General features: G+C 49.0%; 1 protein-coding gene across 5 annotated transcripts in view; it reads left to right on the top strand.

The window, feature by feature from the left end:
- The window catches only part of MAP4K3 (mitogen-activated protein kinase kinase kinase kinase 3), an 88510-nt gene that overhangs the window by 66352 nt on the left and 5872 nt on the right, over positions 1-16286 (top strand). For 4 of the 5 annotated variants that reach the window (XM_068153063.1, XM_068153061.1, XM_068153065.1 and 1 more), the window contains 9 exons: positions 2075-2159; positions 4473-4552; positions 6122-6182; positions 6270-6387; positions 9289-9347; positions 10232-10335; positions 11677-11848; positions 13599-13667; positions 14843-14935. In XM_068153063.1, the coding sequence (XP_068009164.1) occupies positions 2075-2159; positions 4473-4552; positions 6122-6182; positions 6270-6387; positions 9289-9347; positions 10232-10335; positions 11677-11848; positions 13599-13667; positions 14843-14935 (841 nt within the window). The remainder of the gene's footprint in view (positions 1-2074; positions 2160-4472; positions 4553-6121; positions 6183-6269; positions 6388-9288; positions 9348-10231; positions 10336-11676; positions 11849-13598; positions 13668-14842; positions 14936-16286) is intronic. The other variant, XM_068153062.1, reaches the window with a different exon arrangement.

Below are 16286 nucleotides of genomic sequence, written 5' to 3'. Positions count from 1 at the left end.
CCAAGCTGTCAGTACCTCGAGGTCCACTCTGTGTCAGTATCTTCTCACATTGCAGCCTCACATAGATCTTTTTTTCATTCTCAATGCCCACAGAAGGATCAGGTCATTGTCTAGCAAGCAGCCAGCCTTCTGCTGGACTGCCAGCAGTCTGCTCTTGACTTTGTGCAATGGAGTCTTTCACCTTTTGCTGATTTACCTAAAGACTTTGATTCTTCCCTCACATAAGTGTATGTGGACAAACTCCTGGAGTTCATTATAGTGATGGAAGAGACAGGTGTCCAAAACAACTTCTCTCTTTCCTCTCCACATTTTTTTGCTTTGCTTCTCTTTCACCTCCTCTCTCTCTTTTTCCCTTCCAACCCCTCACTCTAGTTCATCTCTGTTTGTTCAGGTTGAGCAGTTGTTCTTTGATGGTTGAGGGGAAAGGAGGAAACCTTGACTTTTGCTTTTCTGTCACCTTGAAGCAGTTTAGCAAGTGTTCTTCTAGATGTCTGTAAATGCTGCAATCCACTAGAGGGAAGATGACAGAGTCACAGAATGTTAGAGGTTGGAAGGGACCTCGAGAGATCATCCAGTCCAACCCCCTTGCCAGAGCAGGGTCACCCAGGGCAGGTCACACAGGAACACATCCAGGTGGGGTTGGAATATCTCCAGAGAGGGAGACTCCACAACCCCCCTGGGTAGCCTGCTCCAGGGTTCCAGCACCCTCACAGTGACCAAATTCTCCCTTCTGTTCCCATGGCACCTCCTCTGCTCCAGCTTGCCCCCAGTGCCCCTTGTGCTGCCCTTGGACATCCCTGAGCAGAGCCTGGCTCCATCCTCCCTACACTGCCCTGCACATCTTGATCACCAGCAATGAGGGCAGTCCTCAGGCTCCTCTGCTCCAAGCTCCAGATCCCCAGAGCTCCTCAGCCTGTCCTCACAGGGAGATGTTCCTTCAGCATCTTTGTGGCTCTGTGCTGGACTCTTTCAAGGAGTTCCCTGAGGCCCTTCTTGAACTGAGTAACCCAGAACTGGACACAATATTCCAGATGTGGTCTCACCAGGGCAGAGTAGAGGGAGAGGAGAACCTTTGTCAACCTACTGACTACAGCCCTTCTAGTACACCCCAAGGTTCCCTTGGCCTTCTTGGCTCCTAGGGCACATTGCTGGCTCATGGTCATTCTTCTGTTCACCAGGATCCCCAGGTCCCTTTCCCCTGTGCTGCTCTCCAACAGATCAGTCCCCAGCCTGTACTGGCCCATGGGGTTGTCCTTTCCCAGATGCAAGACTTCTCCTTGTTGGATTTCATTCAGTTTCTTCCCACCCAACTCTCCAGCCTGTCCAGGTCTGGCTGAATGGCAGCACAGCCTAAGGGGGTGTCAGCCACTCTCCCAAGATGCAGAGATGGATTCTATTGCACTATACAAGACACTTAATAGCAAGCTGAGTTTGTCAGTGTTATGCTGACCAAGGATTAAGATGTCCTACCAGAAGTTTCTCTTTGAGAGGCTATCAGCAGTGAAAGTAAGTTAATATGAAACAAGTAATAGAGAAGCTGAGGCAAGATTTTGATTGTGGCTTGACCTAGAGTTGTATTTTAAATGTATGAAATATGGCACAGGTTGCCCAGGGAGGTGGTGGAAGCCTCATCCCTGGAGGTTTTTCAGGCCAGGCTGGATGTGGCTGTGAGCAACCTGCTGTAGTGTGAGGTGTCCCTGCCCATGGCAGCAGGGGGGTTGGAACTGGATGAGCCTTGAGGTCCCTTCCAACCCTGACAAAGCTGTGACAAGAATAAACTTTCTGCGTTGAGACTTCCTCAAGTCACAGAATTCAGGAAGCCTTTTCATGTTTGTCTCCTCTGTATTATGTGCTTAGACTGAACTTAGTATCTAATTCTGGGGGGTTTTGTTCAGCAATGCCTTATGCAGGAAGGAAAAATCACTTTCAAAGTACCTCTTTGTCAGCTTATTGTCTGGGTGAGGTTATTTTCTGTATGGCAAATGACATTTACCTTAACATTTTGTCACTGCTTTCAGGAAAAGTGTCACCTTTTAGCTTCTCATGTGTGTGTGTTTTGGTTTTGTTCCTGCAGATGGGTGCTTGCTTTTCAAAGGTTTTCAATGGCTGTCCATTAAAAATCCATTGTGCAACATCGTGGATAAATCCAGACACAAGAGGTAGAATATTGGATGTGTTTTACCCATTTCCACAGAAGCACAGAAACAGTCAGGTTGGAAAAGACCCTCAGAATCACCAAGTCCAACCACTGACCCTACTCTGCAAGGGTCACCCCTAAACCATAGCCCCAGGCACCACATCCAAACCACCTTTAAACACCCCAACAGAGTTGGTGACTCCACCACCTCCCTGGGCAGCTCAGCCCAGTGCCTGACCACTCTTGATGGGGAAAAATTCTTCCTACTGTGCAGTCTGAACCTACCCAGTGGCAGCTTGGGGCTCTTCCCTCTTGTTCTATCACTTATGACCTGGGAGAAGAGAGCCCAGCTCCTTCAGTTGCTCCTCCTCAGATTTCTTCTGCAGGCCCTTCCCAGCTTCCTTGCCCTCCTCTGCCCTGGCTCCAGCACCTCCACATCTCTCTTGTATTGAGCTGCTCAAAACTGTACATAGCCCTTGAGGTGTGGCCTGCCCAGAGGACAATCCCCTCCCTGCTCCTGCTGGACACAGCATTGCTGATCCCAGCCAGGAGGCCACTGGCTCTCTTGGCCACCTGGGCACACTGCTGGCTCCTCTTCAGCTGCTTGGCCATTAGCACCCCCAGCTCCCTTTCTGCCAGCAGCTTTCCAGTCACACTGCCCCAAGCCTGCAGCACTGCTTGGGGTGGTTGTGACCCAAGGTCAGGCCCTGGCACTTGGCCTTGTTGGAGCTCCTCCTGTTACCCTTGGCCATGGATCCAATCTCTCCAAGTCCCTCTGCAGAGCCTCCCTGCCCTGGTGCAGGTCAGCACTGCCACCTCACTTGGTGCCATCTGCCAACCTACTGCTGACACACTCTGGGTCTTCATCAAGGTCATCAATAAAGATGTGAAACAGAAGTGATCCCAGCACTGAGGCCTAAGGAACACCACCTGTGACCAGCCAGCAGCTGGGTTTGGCTCCACTGACCACCACTCTTCGGACCAGTGCTTTATCCAGCAGAGCCTTGCTCAGCCAAGCCCTGAGTAGCCAGGTTGTCCAGGAGGATTCTGTGGGGAACAGTGTCCTTGGATGAGCAAGATTATCCTTTTGAAACAGACATGCTGTGAAATAGGTGGTTTTCCAGCAGCAGTTCTGTCATCATGCCCCTGCTGTCTGAAGTTTGATGCTGAGAAGCTTTGTTAGGTTAGAGATACGTGGGGCACGACTGCAGCTTTCATTAAAAGGAACAAATTACATGGAGCTGAGGGAGAAATTCTTCAGTATGAGGGTGGAGAGACTCTGGAATAGGCTGCCCAGAGAGATTGTGGATGCCTTCTCCCTGGGGATATACAAGGCCAGGTTGGATGAGGCCTTGAGCAGCCAAGCCTAGTTGAGAGGTGTCCCTGCCCATGGCAGAGGGGTTGGAATAGATGATCTCTGAGGTGCCTTCCAACCTGAGCTGTTGTAGGATTTTAGTCCAAAAGATGCCAATCTTAATTTATTTTTGAAACTGTGGCTTTTGGAGGTCATAGCTGAGGTAGATTTTCCCTGTCATTGACTTGCTTTGTTTGTTTGTTTGTTGTTTGGGCTTCTTGGTGGTGGTTGGTTTGGGATTGGGGTTGGGGTTGGGATTGGGGTGGGGTTGGGTTGGGTTTGGAGTTGGGTTGGGGTTGGTTTGGGGTATGGTTTGGTTTCTTTTTGTCTCCCTAAATCATTCTGGTTCTGCAGGTTTCCCCAATCCATTTTTGCATATGTTTTGGTGCTTGCACATAGGATAGGGAAAGGGCTAATTGGTTAGCACTGTGCTTGCATTGCCTGCAACTTCACCCTTTGCTTACAGGCTGTACAGAGGAGATGCTGAGCCAGGGAGCAAGGCAAAACTAAGATACTGTAGAAACTGAAATGGTGGAAGTCAGTCTTTTGCAGCTGACATCTTCTCAGTGTGAGGTGCTTGACTTGTTAGCAGATATAAATGCAGCCCAGGGTACAAACTATGTTCAAACCTGAGGCACCTCCAAAGGACTAAGGAAATTTGCCAGTCAATACTGTTCATGAACTACTCTGAAAGGAGGCTGTGAATATGCCACAAAAGAGATGGAGATGTCTAAGTAGGATAAGCTATAGATGGGGCAATAATTCATGGGAATTCTTGCTTGTGGTTGTATCACCACTGGGTTTTATTCCAATCATTGGTTATAAAAGAGAAGAAAAGTCTGATTTTTCCTCATGTCTTAAAGCAGCCTCATTGAAGCTTCTTTTGCAAGATGAATCTTTCATCCTCTCAAACCCTATGGGTGAAGAGCTACACAGTCTGATAAAACAGCTTCCTGAAACCAGGCTTTCCTTTGTTTGCAGATCAGTACTTGATATTTGGTGCAGAAGAAGGTATTTATACACTGAACCTCAATGAACTTCATGAAACATCAATGGAGCAGGTATGTTCCTGGTTTGATATTTTGGGAAGATCTTTGTCACTTTTTTTAGCCACTCAGATCAATTCACAGATTGCATCAGATTGGAAGGCAGCCTCCAAGGGCATCTTGTGCAACCCCCCCTGCACTCAGCAGGGACACCTCCAGCTAGAGCAGGCTGCACAGGGACACAGCCAGGCTCAGCTTCAGTGGCTCCAGGCATGGGGCCTCAACCCCAGCCCTGGGCAACCTCTTCCAGTGTCTTACCACTTTCCTTGGGCACAACTTCCTCCTGAGGGCCAGCCTAAATCTGCCCTGCTCCAATTTCAAACCATTGCCCCTGGGCCTAGCACTCCAAGCCCTTTTGAACAGTCCCTCCCCAGCCTGCCTGCAGCTCCCCTGCAGATACTGAACTGCAGCTCTAAGGTTTTCCTGGAGCCTTATCCTCTCCAGGCTCAACAGCCCCAGCTCTCCCAGCCTGTCCTCATAGGAGAAGTGCTCCAGCCCTCTGATCATCTTGGTGACCCTCCTGCTGACCCACTCCAGCAGGTCCACTGTTGTACAGTCCTTGTAAAAATCCTTTGCTACAGTTAAACAGACACTAGCTACGCTGAAAAGTACCTTAAGTGTTTATTGTTGAGGAGATCTTTCAGTCATGTGTGCATTTTTGCAGGCTGAGCCATGTTTAAGAAGGATATTTGCATCTATCAGTGTGTAGAACTTCACTGTAATGGCAGTTAACTGATGGTCAAATAGTGTGGAATAGTTTTGGATGCAAATTTGTATTTTCTTTAAAGCATTGTGATGAGATACATTTATGAGATAGAATAGCTTATGTTGGAAGGGACCTTAAAGATCATCCAGTTCCAACCCCCCTGCCATGGGCAGGGACACCTCACACCAGCCCAGCTTGCTCAAGGCCTCATTCAACCTGGCCTTGAACATCTCCAGGGAGGGGGCAGCCACAACCTCCCTGAGCAACCCTTTCCAGTGTCTCCCCATCCTCACTGGAAAGAATTTCTTCTTAATCTGCAGTCTGGATCTGCCCTGCTCTAATTGCAGATCATTGCACTTTGTCCTGTCACTACAGGCCCTTCTAAAGAGCCTGGAGAAGATGAGGCTCCAGGGATACCTAATAGTAGCCCTCCAAACCTGGAAGCAAGGCTACAAGAGAGACTGTTTAGTGACAGGACAAGGGGCAATGGCTTCAAACTAGAGAAGAGCTGATTTAAATTGGGTGTTAGGAACAGATTCTTTACTATTAGGGTGGCAAAACACTGGAATAAGTTGCCCAGGGAGGTGGTTGGGGCCCCATCCCTGGAGATACTCAAGGTAAGGCTCAACAGGGCTCTGGGCAGCCTGATCTAGTTGAGGATGCCCCTGCTACTGCAGAGGGGGTCGGACTGGATGACCTTTAGAGGTCCCTTCTAACCCAGACTGTTCTGTGGCTTCAGCTAATTTCAGCTCCAAAAAGCAAGTCACTATTAGTTTAGTCCTGTCATCTATGCAGATATGAATTGATCACCTTCAAGTGCTCAAATTTTGTGTGCATCCCACTGACTGCCTTTTGTTCCTTTCTTTCTTCCTTCCCAGCTCTTCCCTCGAAGGTGTACGTGGCTATATGTCATGAACAACTGCTTGCTGTCAATATCTGGTAAGTTGCTGTGCTGTCTTTGAGCAGCAGGTGCTGGGCAACCTTTGCTTTCCTAGTTGAAGTGTGGTTTTGTTTTCTAATCTCCAGGTAAAGCTTCCCAGCTTTATTCCCACAACCTCCCAGGGCTCTTCGATTACGCAAGGCAAATGCAAAAGTTACCTGTTGCTATTCCAGCACATAAACTCCCTGACAGGATACTTCCCAGGTAAGTCTGTGCCATCAGATACAACAGTATGTCTTCATCCTGGGAGTTCAGGATAGGCCTGTGAAGCTCTGCAACACCAAATCCTGTGGAGCTCTGGTCACAGATTCCCATCTGTGGGCAGTGATCAGAGAATAAACCTCTATGTTTGCATGTGTCAGGATGTAGAGAAATGGACTTTGGGACATGATGGAGGCCTGTGGCCAGTGGTGTTCCCCAGGGATCAGTATTGAGTCCAGTTTTGTTTAGTATCTTTATCAATGACCTGGATGAAGGGATTGAGAGTATCCTCAGCAAGTGTCTGATGATACAAAAGTGGGAGGGGGGGATGGCTGGCTGACACCTGTCAGGCTGTGCTGCCATCCAGTGAGAGCTGGACAGGCTGAGAGCTGGCTGCAGGCAAACCTCATGAAGTTCAACAAGGACAAGGGCAGGGTTCTACATCTGTGGAAGAATAACAGCAGGCACCAGCACAGGTTAGGGGCTGCCCTGCTGGAACCAGCTTCACAGGGAAAGACCTTGGAGTGCTGGTGCACAGCAAGTTTTGCATGGGACAGCAATGTGTCCTTGTGGACAAGAGAGCCAATGGGATCCTGGGGTGCAGCAAGAGAAGTGTGGCCAGCATCTGGAATACTGTGTCTGGTTCTGGCCTCCCCAGTTCAAGAGAGTAAGTCTGCTGCAGAGAGTCCAATGGAGAGCCACAAGGTTGATTAGGGGCGCTGAGCATTTCCCCTGTGAAGAGAGACGGAGAGCCCTGGGGCTGTTCAGTCAGGAGAGGAGAAGCCTGAGAGGGGATCTGATCAATGTCTATCAATATCTGAGGGCTGGGGGTCAAGTGGAGGGGGCCAGGCTCTGTTTGGTGGTACACAGTAATAAGCCAAGGAACAATGGACACAAACTTAAACATAGAAGATTTCACCTCCACATGAGGAAAAACTTCTTTACAGTGAGGGTGATGATGCCCTGGAGCAGGCTGCCCAGAGAGGTTGTGGAGTCTCCTTCTCTGGACACGTTCAAAACCTGCCTGGATGCATTCCTGTGTGGACTGCCCTGGGTGATCCTGCTCTGGTGGATCTTTGGGGGGTCCCTTCCACCCCCTAACATTCTGTGATTCTATGAAATTCCAGCTGGATTGAAGAGAGGGAAATACTCTCTAACTACAGAGGGAATGCACTCATGGGTTGTTTGGAAAGCTGGGAAGAACAGAAGCAGAGTTCAGATCAGACATTCACTGCTGCCTAGTTATTTTTCACTGGCCACTGTAGAAGGAACTTTTGTCCTCAGCTGCCTGCAGCACACTGTGTATGCAGTCCCTCCAGTTTCATTTCCTAGCAAGCATATACAAAATACCAACCTGGGTACAGTGCTGCCTTCCATACAAGCCTGAGAAGCCCATGCCAGTCCAAGAGGAGTAGGTAGTAACACTACCAGACTTGGGGGTGCTGGTGGATGAGAAGCTCAACAGGAGCTCTCAATGTGCACTTGCAGCCCGGAAAGCAAATCACATCCTGGGCTGCAGCAAGAGAAGTGTGGCCAGCAGGTCAAGGGAGGTGATTCTCGCCCTCTATTCACCTCTGGTGAGACCCCACCTGGAGTACTGCATCCAGTTCTGGAGCCCCTATTACAAGAGGGATGTGGAGGTGCTGGAACATGTCCAGAGAAGGGCCACAAGGATGAGCAGAGGGCTGGAGCACCTCTCCTATGAGGACAGACTGAAGGAGTTGGGGCTGTTCAGTCTGGAGAAGAGAAGGCTCTGAGGTGACCTAATTGTGGCCTTCCAGTATCTGAAGGGGACTTACAAGAAGGCTGGGGAGGGACTGCTCAGGATCTCAGGCAGTGATAGGACTAGGGGGAATGGAATGAAGCTGGAGGTGGGGAGATTCAGGCTGGAGGTGAAGAGGAAGTTCTTCACCATGAAGTGGTGAAGCCCTGGAATGGGTTGTCCAGGGAGGTGGTTGAGGCCCCAGCCCGGGAGGTGTTTAAGCCCAGGCTGGATGAGGCTCTGACCAGCCTGATCTAGTGTGGGGTGTCCCTGCTCATGGCCGGGGGGTTGGAACTAGATGATCCTTGTGGTCCCTTCCAACCCTGACTGATACTATGATACTATGATAACCGTACTGGGCAGCCTGCTCCAGGGCTCTGTGACCCTCACAGTGAAGAAGTTCCTCCTCATGTTGAGGTGGAACCTCCTGTGCTGTAGTTTATATCCATTACCTCTTGTGCTATCACAGGGTGCATCATCTTCCCTGGCTTTTCTTTATAGGTTGGACTTGGTGATCCTGAGTGTCTTTTCCAACCTGTTTCTGTGATCTGATGATTTTCCAAGTAATTGGTTTCATGACTTCTCAGGGAGCATCCCCTGCACGTGGAAAAAAAAGGTCTTGCAAAGCTGCCTTCCACTTCTTCAGACCTCTTGAAAGTCCTCTTTTTGTAACACGGAAGCTGTTAGCTTGCAAGGCCTGTGGCCCAGCAGGCTGCCCACTGTGGCATCCTGTCCCATCCTCACTGGGTCTGGGTGTCTTGCCTTTGAACTATAACAACCCTGGGACAAGAGCGAGCTTTATTTTGTCTTTTCTAGTGTCCAGCACAAGAGGCAATCAGTTCCAGCATGACAAAGATCTGGAAAAGATCAGGGGAGTACCCAGAGACTATAAATAGTTTTCATTGAATAGCAAGCCCTGCATGACAGCTGAAGGTCCTGAGGCACCTGTTCTTCTCAAGGCCTAATTTTTAGCTGCATTCATAATGCTGCATAAGTGAGCAGCCTCTCAGTGCTAACAGAGGGATCGCCGTGTATGCACCTGGGGGTGCAAAGAAAGCTTTTTCCCCCACCAACTTTCTGAAAAGCAAATCCATTCCATGTGCTGTAGTTGATCAATAATCCTCTGTCTTTGTATCTTGCAGGAAGTTTGCAGTGTCTACAAAAATTCCTGACACTAAGTGGTGTCAGAAGTGTTGTGTGGGTAAGTAAAGATCTGCAGAGCAAGTGCCAAGAAGCGCTGCCAGTGGTGGTGGTGGAAAGGTCACTGAGTCAGGTTTAGGATGCTCAAGGATGACTTCTGTCATTATTATGAAGCTATGCATTTGCAGCCAGTGAGCAGATTCAGGTTACTCTAAGCACTGAAAACTTTCCTGTTTTGCTCCTCAAATTGAAAGACAACTCTCAAGCAATGCAGAGAAGCAGAATGCAGATCCAGGTTAAACCAGCCCTCATCTCGCAGCATGGAGTGGCTTTAAAAAGTTACCATCAGGCTTGAGGAGCCTGAACTCTTAGCACAGGCTCCAGTGACCCACACAGCAGTGCTGAATGACAAAAAGCAAAGAGTCTTTTCAGTTCCTGGAGGAGGACAGTGGCATCAGTGCAGCCTGGAGAAAAGAGGACCCTAAGCCAGGAAATAAAACATGAGACCAGCAATAGACTTGGGAGTTGGAGGGGTGAAATATTTTACTCTAAAGACTCTAAACCAGTAACTGAAAACACCAACAGTGGACTTGGAGTGGGAGGGGTGAAATATTTTACTCTTTTAAAGACTCTAAACCAGTAACTGAAAAGACCAACAGTGAACTTGGAGGGGTGAAATGTAGCAGAGTGCTCTTGTCAGAGTTGTGTTTCTTGAGGTTTATTTGGCACCAGCTCGCTGTGCTTGGTGGAAGGACAACTCCTGTTCCAGCACGCTCACTGTCACCCTTTCCATGCTGTGGGGATTGACTTTCCAGCAGCTTCTTTAGGCAGCAAATAAGAATGGTGGTGCTGGGGATTGTCCCAAAGTGTGCAGACTCTTGCTTAGCTGGAAACGGTGTGGAATTTGTGTCCTCATGTACTTTACCTCTCCTTTTGTTTTGGCAGTGAGGAATCCCTACACAGGCCACAAATACCTTTGTGGAGCACTACAGTCCAGCATTGTTTTGTTAGAATGGGTTGAACCAATGCAAAAATTTATGTTAATCAAGGTAATGTTACAACAAGGTGAAACAAGCTCCTGTTCAGCTCTGTTTGGCTTCTCACAACTTGTTCAAAAGAAGTATTAGCTGTTTCTTCAGGGTTTTGTGCTTGGTTTCTGTTAGATGATACTGGAAATGGCAATTTAAATGTGTGATCTGCACTAACTGACTCAAAATAGAGAGAGAGACCTGTTCTTGTGTTTCTGGTGCACTTCAGCTGAAGAACACCTGGAGTATTGCATCCAGTTCAGGAGGGACAGGGATCTACCTGAGAGAGTCCAATGGATCTGAAGGGCCTGGAGCACTGCCTGATGAGGAGAGGCTGAGAGCCCTGGGACTCTTTAGTCTGGAGAGGAGACTGAGAGGGGTTCTGATCAATGTCTATCAATAGCTGAGGGCTGGGGCTCAGGAAGGAAGGGATGGGACAGCCTCTGCTCACTTGCACTCTGTGATAGGACAAGGAGCAATGGATAGAAACTACAGCACAGGAAGTTCCACCTCAACATGAGGGAAAAACTTCTTCCCTGTGAGTGTCCCAGAGCCCTGGAGCAGGCTGCCCAGTGAGGTTGTGGAGTCTCCTTCTGTGGAGCCTTTCCAGCCCTGTCTGGCTGTGTTCCTGTGTGACCTGTGCTGGATTCTATGGTCCTGCTCTGGCAGGGGGCTTGGCCTGGAAGATCTCCAGAAGTTCCATCCAACCCCTGACATCCTGTGAACAAAGCCCTTCTCCTCATGAGCATTGCCTTTTAATTGCATGGTAACAACCCTTTGGCTGGCAGGCTGAGACAGGGCAGAGTGGAATGAGAACATGGGTTGTTAGCAGCAGGTTTGCTCCCACAGCAGAGAGAAGATGGCCACTGACAGTGCTTTATGGCACTGGAGCTGCTCAGAAGTGGTGGTTGGCTCTCCATCTGACACCACCTGTAGAGATGCAGCCAAGGTGGACACATGTTTGAGACTAGAATTTGATCAGCCTGGGAAACAAGTCTTAGAGGCTCCCTAGGCAGGGAGAGCAGTGATGGGTGTAGCAGTTGGCACCTGTTGGCAGCTGCAGAGGACAGGAGATGGAAGCCATCCTCTCTTATTTCAACTCACTCTGTATAAAGACTCTCTCTATTTATTTAACCCAGACCTTTTAATCTAGCAGTCACTGTTACCTGAAGAGGTAAATAAACAGGGTTACAAAATGTATGGCATAAAATTCACCATATGATTTAAAGAACTAAAATATAGGTGATTTAAATATATATACACACACACTCCTCTATAAAATATCTGTGATTTAAACAACTAAAAGCAACTCAGACTAAACTTGGTTTTCCTTCTGAGACCTGTTTTTGTTCCTTTCTCTAGCACATAGATTTCCCTGTACCTTGTCCACTGAGGCTGTTTGAGATGCTGGTAGTCCCTGAACAGGAATTCCCCTTGGTTTGTGTCGGCGTCAGCAAAGGAAGAGATTTCAACCAGGTGGTGAATTTTGAGACTGTCAACCCAAACTCTACCTCTTCATGGTTTACAGAAACAGGTTTGTGTGTGGCAACTGCAGTCAGAAATGTTCCTTCCTCTTCCATTGTCGCTGAAGCACTATATAAAGGCGGTTTCCTCTGAGGAAAAGAAGGATTACACATCGTGAAGCACAGAATCATCAGGGCTGTTCAGTCTGGAGAAGAGAAGGCCCCCAGGAGACCTTCCTGTAGCCTTCCAGCATCTGATGGGGACCTACATGGAAGCTGGGGAGGGACTTTTGAGGGTGTCAGGGAGCGATTGGACTAGGGGGAATGGAAAAAACAATAGAAATGAGTGGATTCAGATTGGATGTTAGGAAGAAGTTCTTCCCCACTGGCAGAGGTTGCCCAGGGAGGTGGTGGAAACCTCCTGCCTGGAGATTGTTCAGGTCAGGCTGGATGTGGCTGTGAGCAACCTGCTGTAGTGTGAGGTGTCCCTGCCCATGGCAGGGGGGTTGGAACTGGATAATCCTTGAGGTCCCTTCCAACCCTAACAATTCTATGAATCAGTGGTTGGAAGGGGGCCTCCAAGATTGTCAAGTCCAACCATCAAACCATGTCCCCCACACTGGACATCCAGGCCAGACTGGATGAGGCCTTGGGCAATCAGGTCTAGTTGAGAGGTGTCCCTGCTTGTGGCAGAGTGGGGTCAGAGCAATGATCTCTGAGGTCCCTTCCAACCTGAGCTGTTTTATGATTCCCATGTCACATAACGTGGTTGCAGAGATGTCTATCCTCCAGTCCTCCTGTGTCATGCTTTCACCATGGGAATCCCCACTGGTGGTGAAGGTGATGCATTCCAAATTGGTTAAGTGTACCTTCCAACACAAACAGCCAGCACGAGGTGGAGGGGCCAAGGAGAACATTTCTGCTGCCATCATCCTTGAGGAGTGTTTTTCTTCTCAGCAAGACTGTAGATGACTTTATTTAACCAAAAGCTGCTTTTGAATTTTGGGTACCACACTGCAACTTCTCATCTCTAAAAGGTTTAGTGAGTTGTTTGGAGGGCTGGCAGTAGTCCTGAAGCAGTTAGGGCTGCTCTTTGGGCACTTTTAATGTTCACAAACAAACAGACCAAAGCTACTCTTCTCTTTTGAGTTGACTTGCTCACTAATCATGGCTTAGATCTCCCTGCTTTCTGTGATGGGGACTGCTGCAGCTGTAACCCAAAAGAGCAGAAGGTAACTCCTCTTTTAAGAGATTGGGGAAAGAAAGAATCCCTTAGTTTTGGAAGATTCAAGGATGGAAAGACTGAAAATAGCAGCCAGAACCAAGTACTAATTTAAAAGTCCCTAGCAAGACTTGGAAGGAATCAGCATTCAGCTTCAGCATGGACAGGCTCAGGTACCTGCCTGGCTTCTACAACAACAACAGCAGCATTAAGTTATGCCAACAGTGAGCAAAGGGAGAGCAAGGCCAGGCTGGATGAGGCCTTGAGCAGCTCAGTCTAGTGCAAGGTGTCCCTGCCCATGCAGGTTTGGAAGTAGATGATCTTTAAGGCCCCTTCCAACCTAAACCATTCTGTGGATGTATGCTATAAACACAGCACCTGAGCTGGTGCAGGAAAGGTTAGATGAAGTCCATACTTTAATATTACAGCTTCAGCTTTCCCATCCCACTCAGCATGCCTCTCTTAAGAGAAGAGAAATGCCACTTGGTAAGATGATAGTTTCAAGCAGCTCAAAGCACACTAACTTACTAAATTGCCTCAGTCTGTAGGAGTTTCCTTTTAAAATGGATGCTAATCTATGTGTCATTTGTTTATTGCAGACACTACAGAGACAAGTGTTGTCCATGTAACACAGCTGGAGAGAGATACCATTTTGGTGTGCTTGGATTGTAAGTTTTACTGTCAGCTCAATTTCTATGCCTGTCCTCAAATCAGAGCAGATGTTGAAGATGAATTCTTGGGTGACTGTTGTGGGTTTAAGACTGGATGTCTTCACCAGAGAGCTGAAAGGTCCTCCAAGGGGGTAAATAGGCCAATGGCATCCTGGCCTGCATCAGGAATAGTGTGGCCAGAAGGAACAGGGAAGTCCTTGTGTCCTGTACTCAGTGCTGGTTAGGCCACACCTTGAGTCCTGTGTCCAGTCCTGGGCTCCTCAATTCAAGAAAGATGTTGAGCTGCTGGAAGGTGTCCAGAGAAGGGCAACAAGGCTGGGGAGGGTTCTGGGGCCTGTGAGGAGAGGCTGAGGGAGGAGAAGAGGAGGCTGAGGGGAGACCTTATTGCTCTCTACAACTACTTGAGAGGAGGTTGTAGCTAGGTGGGGGTTGGTCTCTTCTCCCAGGCAACCAGCACCAGAACAAGAGGACACAGTCTCAAGCTGTGCTAGTGGAGGTTTAGGCTGGATGTTAGGAAGAAATTCTTCCCAGAAAGAGAGATTGGCCATGGGAATGTGCTGCCCAGGGAGGTGATGGAGTCACCATCCCTGGAAATATTTAGAGCCTGGATGAGGCACCTGGTGCCATGGTTTAATTGATTAGATGGTGGTGGGTGATAGGTTGGGCTTGATGATCTCAAAGGTCTTTTCCAACCTGGTTAATTTGTGCTAGGCACAGGGAATTGTAACAGTTTGTTGTTTTATCCCATAAGCATTTGCTATAGAAACAGGTTGCAGAGCCAATTCCTCCCTCTTCTGCCTCCCTCTCCCTTCCCATCACGGTTCTCTGATCTCTGGTGCTGTGGGGGAGGTGTGCAGCCTGGCTCAGCCTGGCCAAAGCCAGTTTGGTAGCTGCACTGTTAGGCTTAGGTTGAGGGGGTGGGGAGGAATGGTGGGAGGCCTGGGGAGGGGGCCTGGGGCCTGAGTTGTTGGAAGGTGTTTGGCTCAATGAGGTGGTTGTGAGCTGAGATGTGACCGTGGGTGCTGTGTGTTTGTCAGTTGTGTTTGTGGTTGAATTCCCAGCTCTGTGAGGAGCTGTTTGGATTGGACTCCTCTTGGGGAGGGGTAGAATTCTCTTTCTGCCTGCTCTAAATGCTGAACCAAGCCAGCTGACATCTCCTGTTTCTTGCCTAGGCTGCATCAAAATCGTCAACCTACAAGGCAGGTTAAAATCCAGCCGCAAACTCTCGTCGGAGCTCACCTTTGACTTCCAGATCGAGTCAATAGGTGAGTTGGGTTTTGTTATTGATCAGCAGCAGCTGGCCAGGCAAATGTAACAAGAGCAAGTGACAGATTCTGCACCTTATTATACAGACAAAGTGGGGCATGAGAGGCTGCAGAGCAACCCAGGGGAAAGAGAGCTGTGCCCTCGGGTTGATGGCAAGGTGAAGATGAGGCAACGATTTGCCCTGGCAGCTGTGGTGGGTTGAACATTCCTCCCCCACCATAAAATTGCCAGGCCAGCTCAGTTGGAAGCAAATGAAGCTGTGTTTACAAAGCAGAACTACAATCTAAATATGAAATGCAAGGAATGTGTACAAAACAGACAATATTTACATACATATACAATTTATGAACAACACAAGACCCCCCCAGGACAAACCAGGGAGCTGCTAATAGCTTCCCCACTCCCTGCTCCCTTCCCTCCCCCCTGTACACATGGGACAAGAGAAGGAGCAGAAGGTTCTGTTAGTTACTTAACCACAAGAAGAATGCATTTGAGGTCAGCAAAGCCAGGCAGAAGCACAGGTTAGTATCTGCCAGAGCAAGGAATCAGAATTGTTAGGGTTGGAAGGGACCTCGAGGAGCATCCAGTTCCTATCCCCCTGCCATGGGCAGGGACACCTCACACTGCAGCAGGTTGCTCACAGCCACAGCCAGCCTGGCCTTAAAAACCTCCAGGCAGGAGGCTTCCACCACCTCCCTGGGCAACCTGTGCCAGTGTCTCACCAGCCTCAGAGGGAAGAACTTCTTCCTAACATCCAATCTGAATCTACCCCCTAACAACTCTATGATTCTACTAGAGTGTGTCCAGAGGAGGGCAACCAAGATGGTGAAAGGTCTCAAGGGCAAGACTTTTGAGGAGCAGCTGAGGTCACTTTGTTCAGCCTGCAAAAGAGAAGGCTGAGTGCTGACTTCAGTGCAGTCTGCAGCTTCTTCAGCGGGGCAGCAGAGCGATGATCTCCTTCCTGGCCAGGGATAGCACACAAGGGAATGCAGTGAAGCTGTGTCAGGGGAGGAGCAGCTTGGCTCTGCACTGAGAGGGGGGTCAGTCACTGGAACCAGCTCCCCAGGGCAGTGTCTGGCTAACACTCAGGCATATGGTTTTGTGTTGGGTAGTCCTGTGAGGAGCAGGGAGCTGGACTCAATGATTCTTCTAGGTCCCTTCCAACCCCAGACATTTGAACTTGTGTTACAGTAGAGAATGAGAGAGGCCAAGCCTTTGGCATTTGAAACACTGTCTCAGGCATCTCACCTTGTGTGAGAAGGCTCAGAGACAGATTCCTCAGGCTACCTAACAGGTTGCCTTTGGAGCAATTGCAGTGGAGGTTAAATGCCTTAGGAATACTATGGAGAC

This window comes from Melanerpes formicivorus, unplaced genomic scaffold (genome assembly GCF_026170545.1).
Source record: "Melanerpes formicivorus ecotype bairdi unplaced genomic scaffold, bMelFor1.0.p_v2 SCAF_25, whole genome shotgun sequence".
In the NCBI taxonomy this organism is placed as follows: Eukaryota; Metazoa; Chordata; class Aves; order Piciformes; family Picidae; genus Melanerpes; species Melanerpes formicivorus.
Note: the sequence above shows the minus strand (reverse complement) of the source record. Positions and strands in the feature narration are given on the sequence as shown.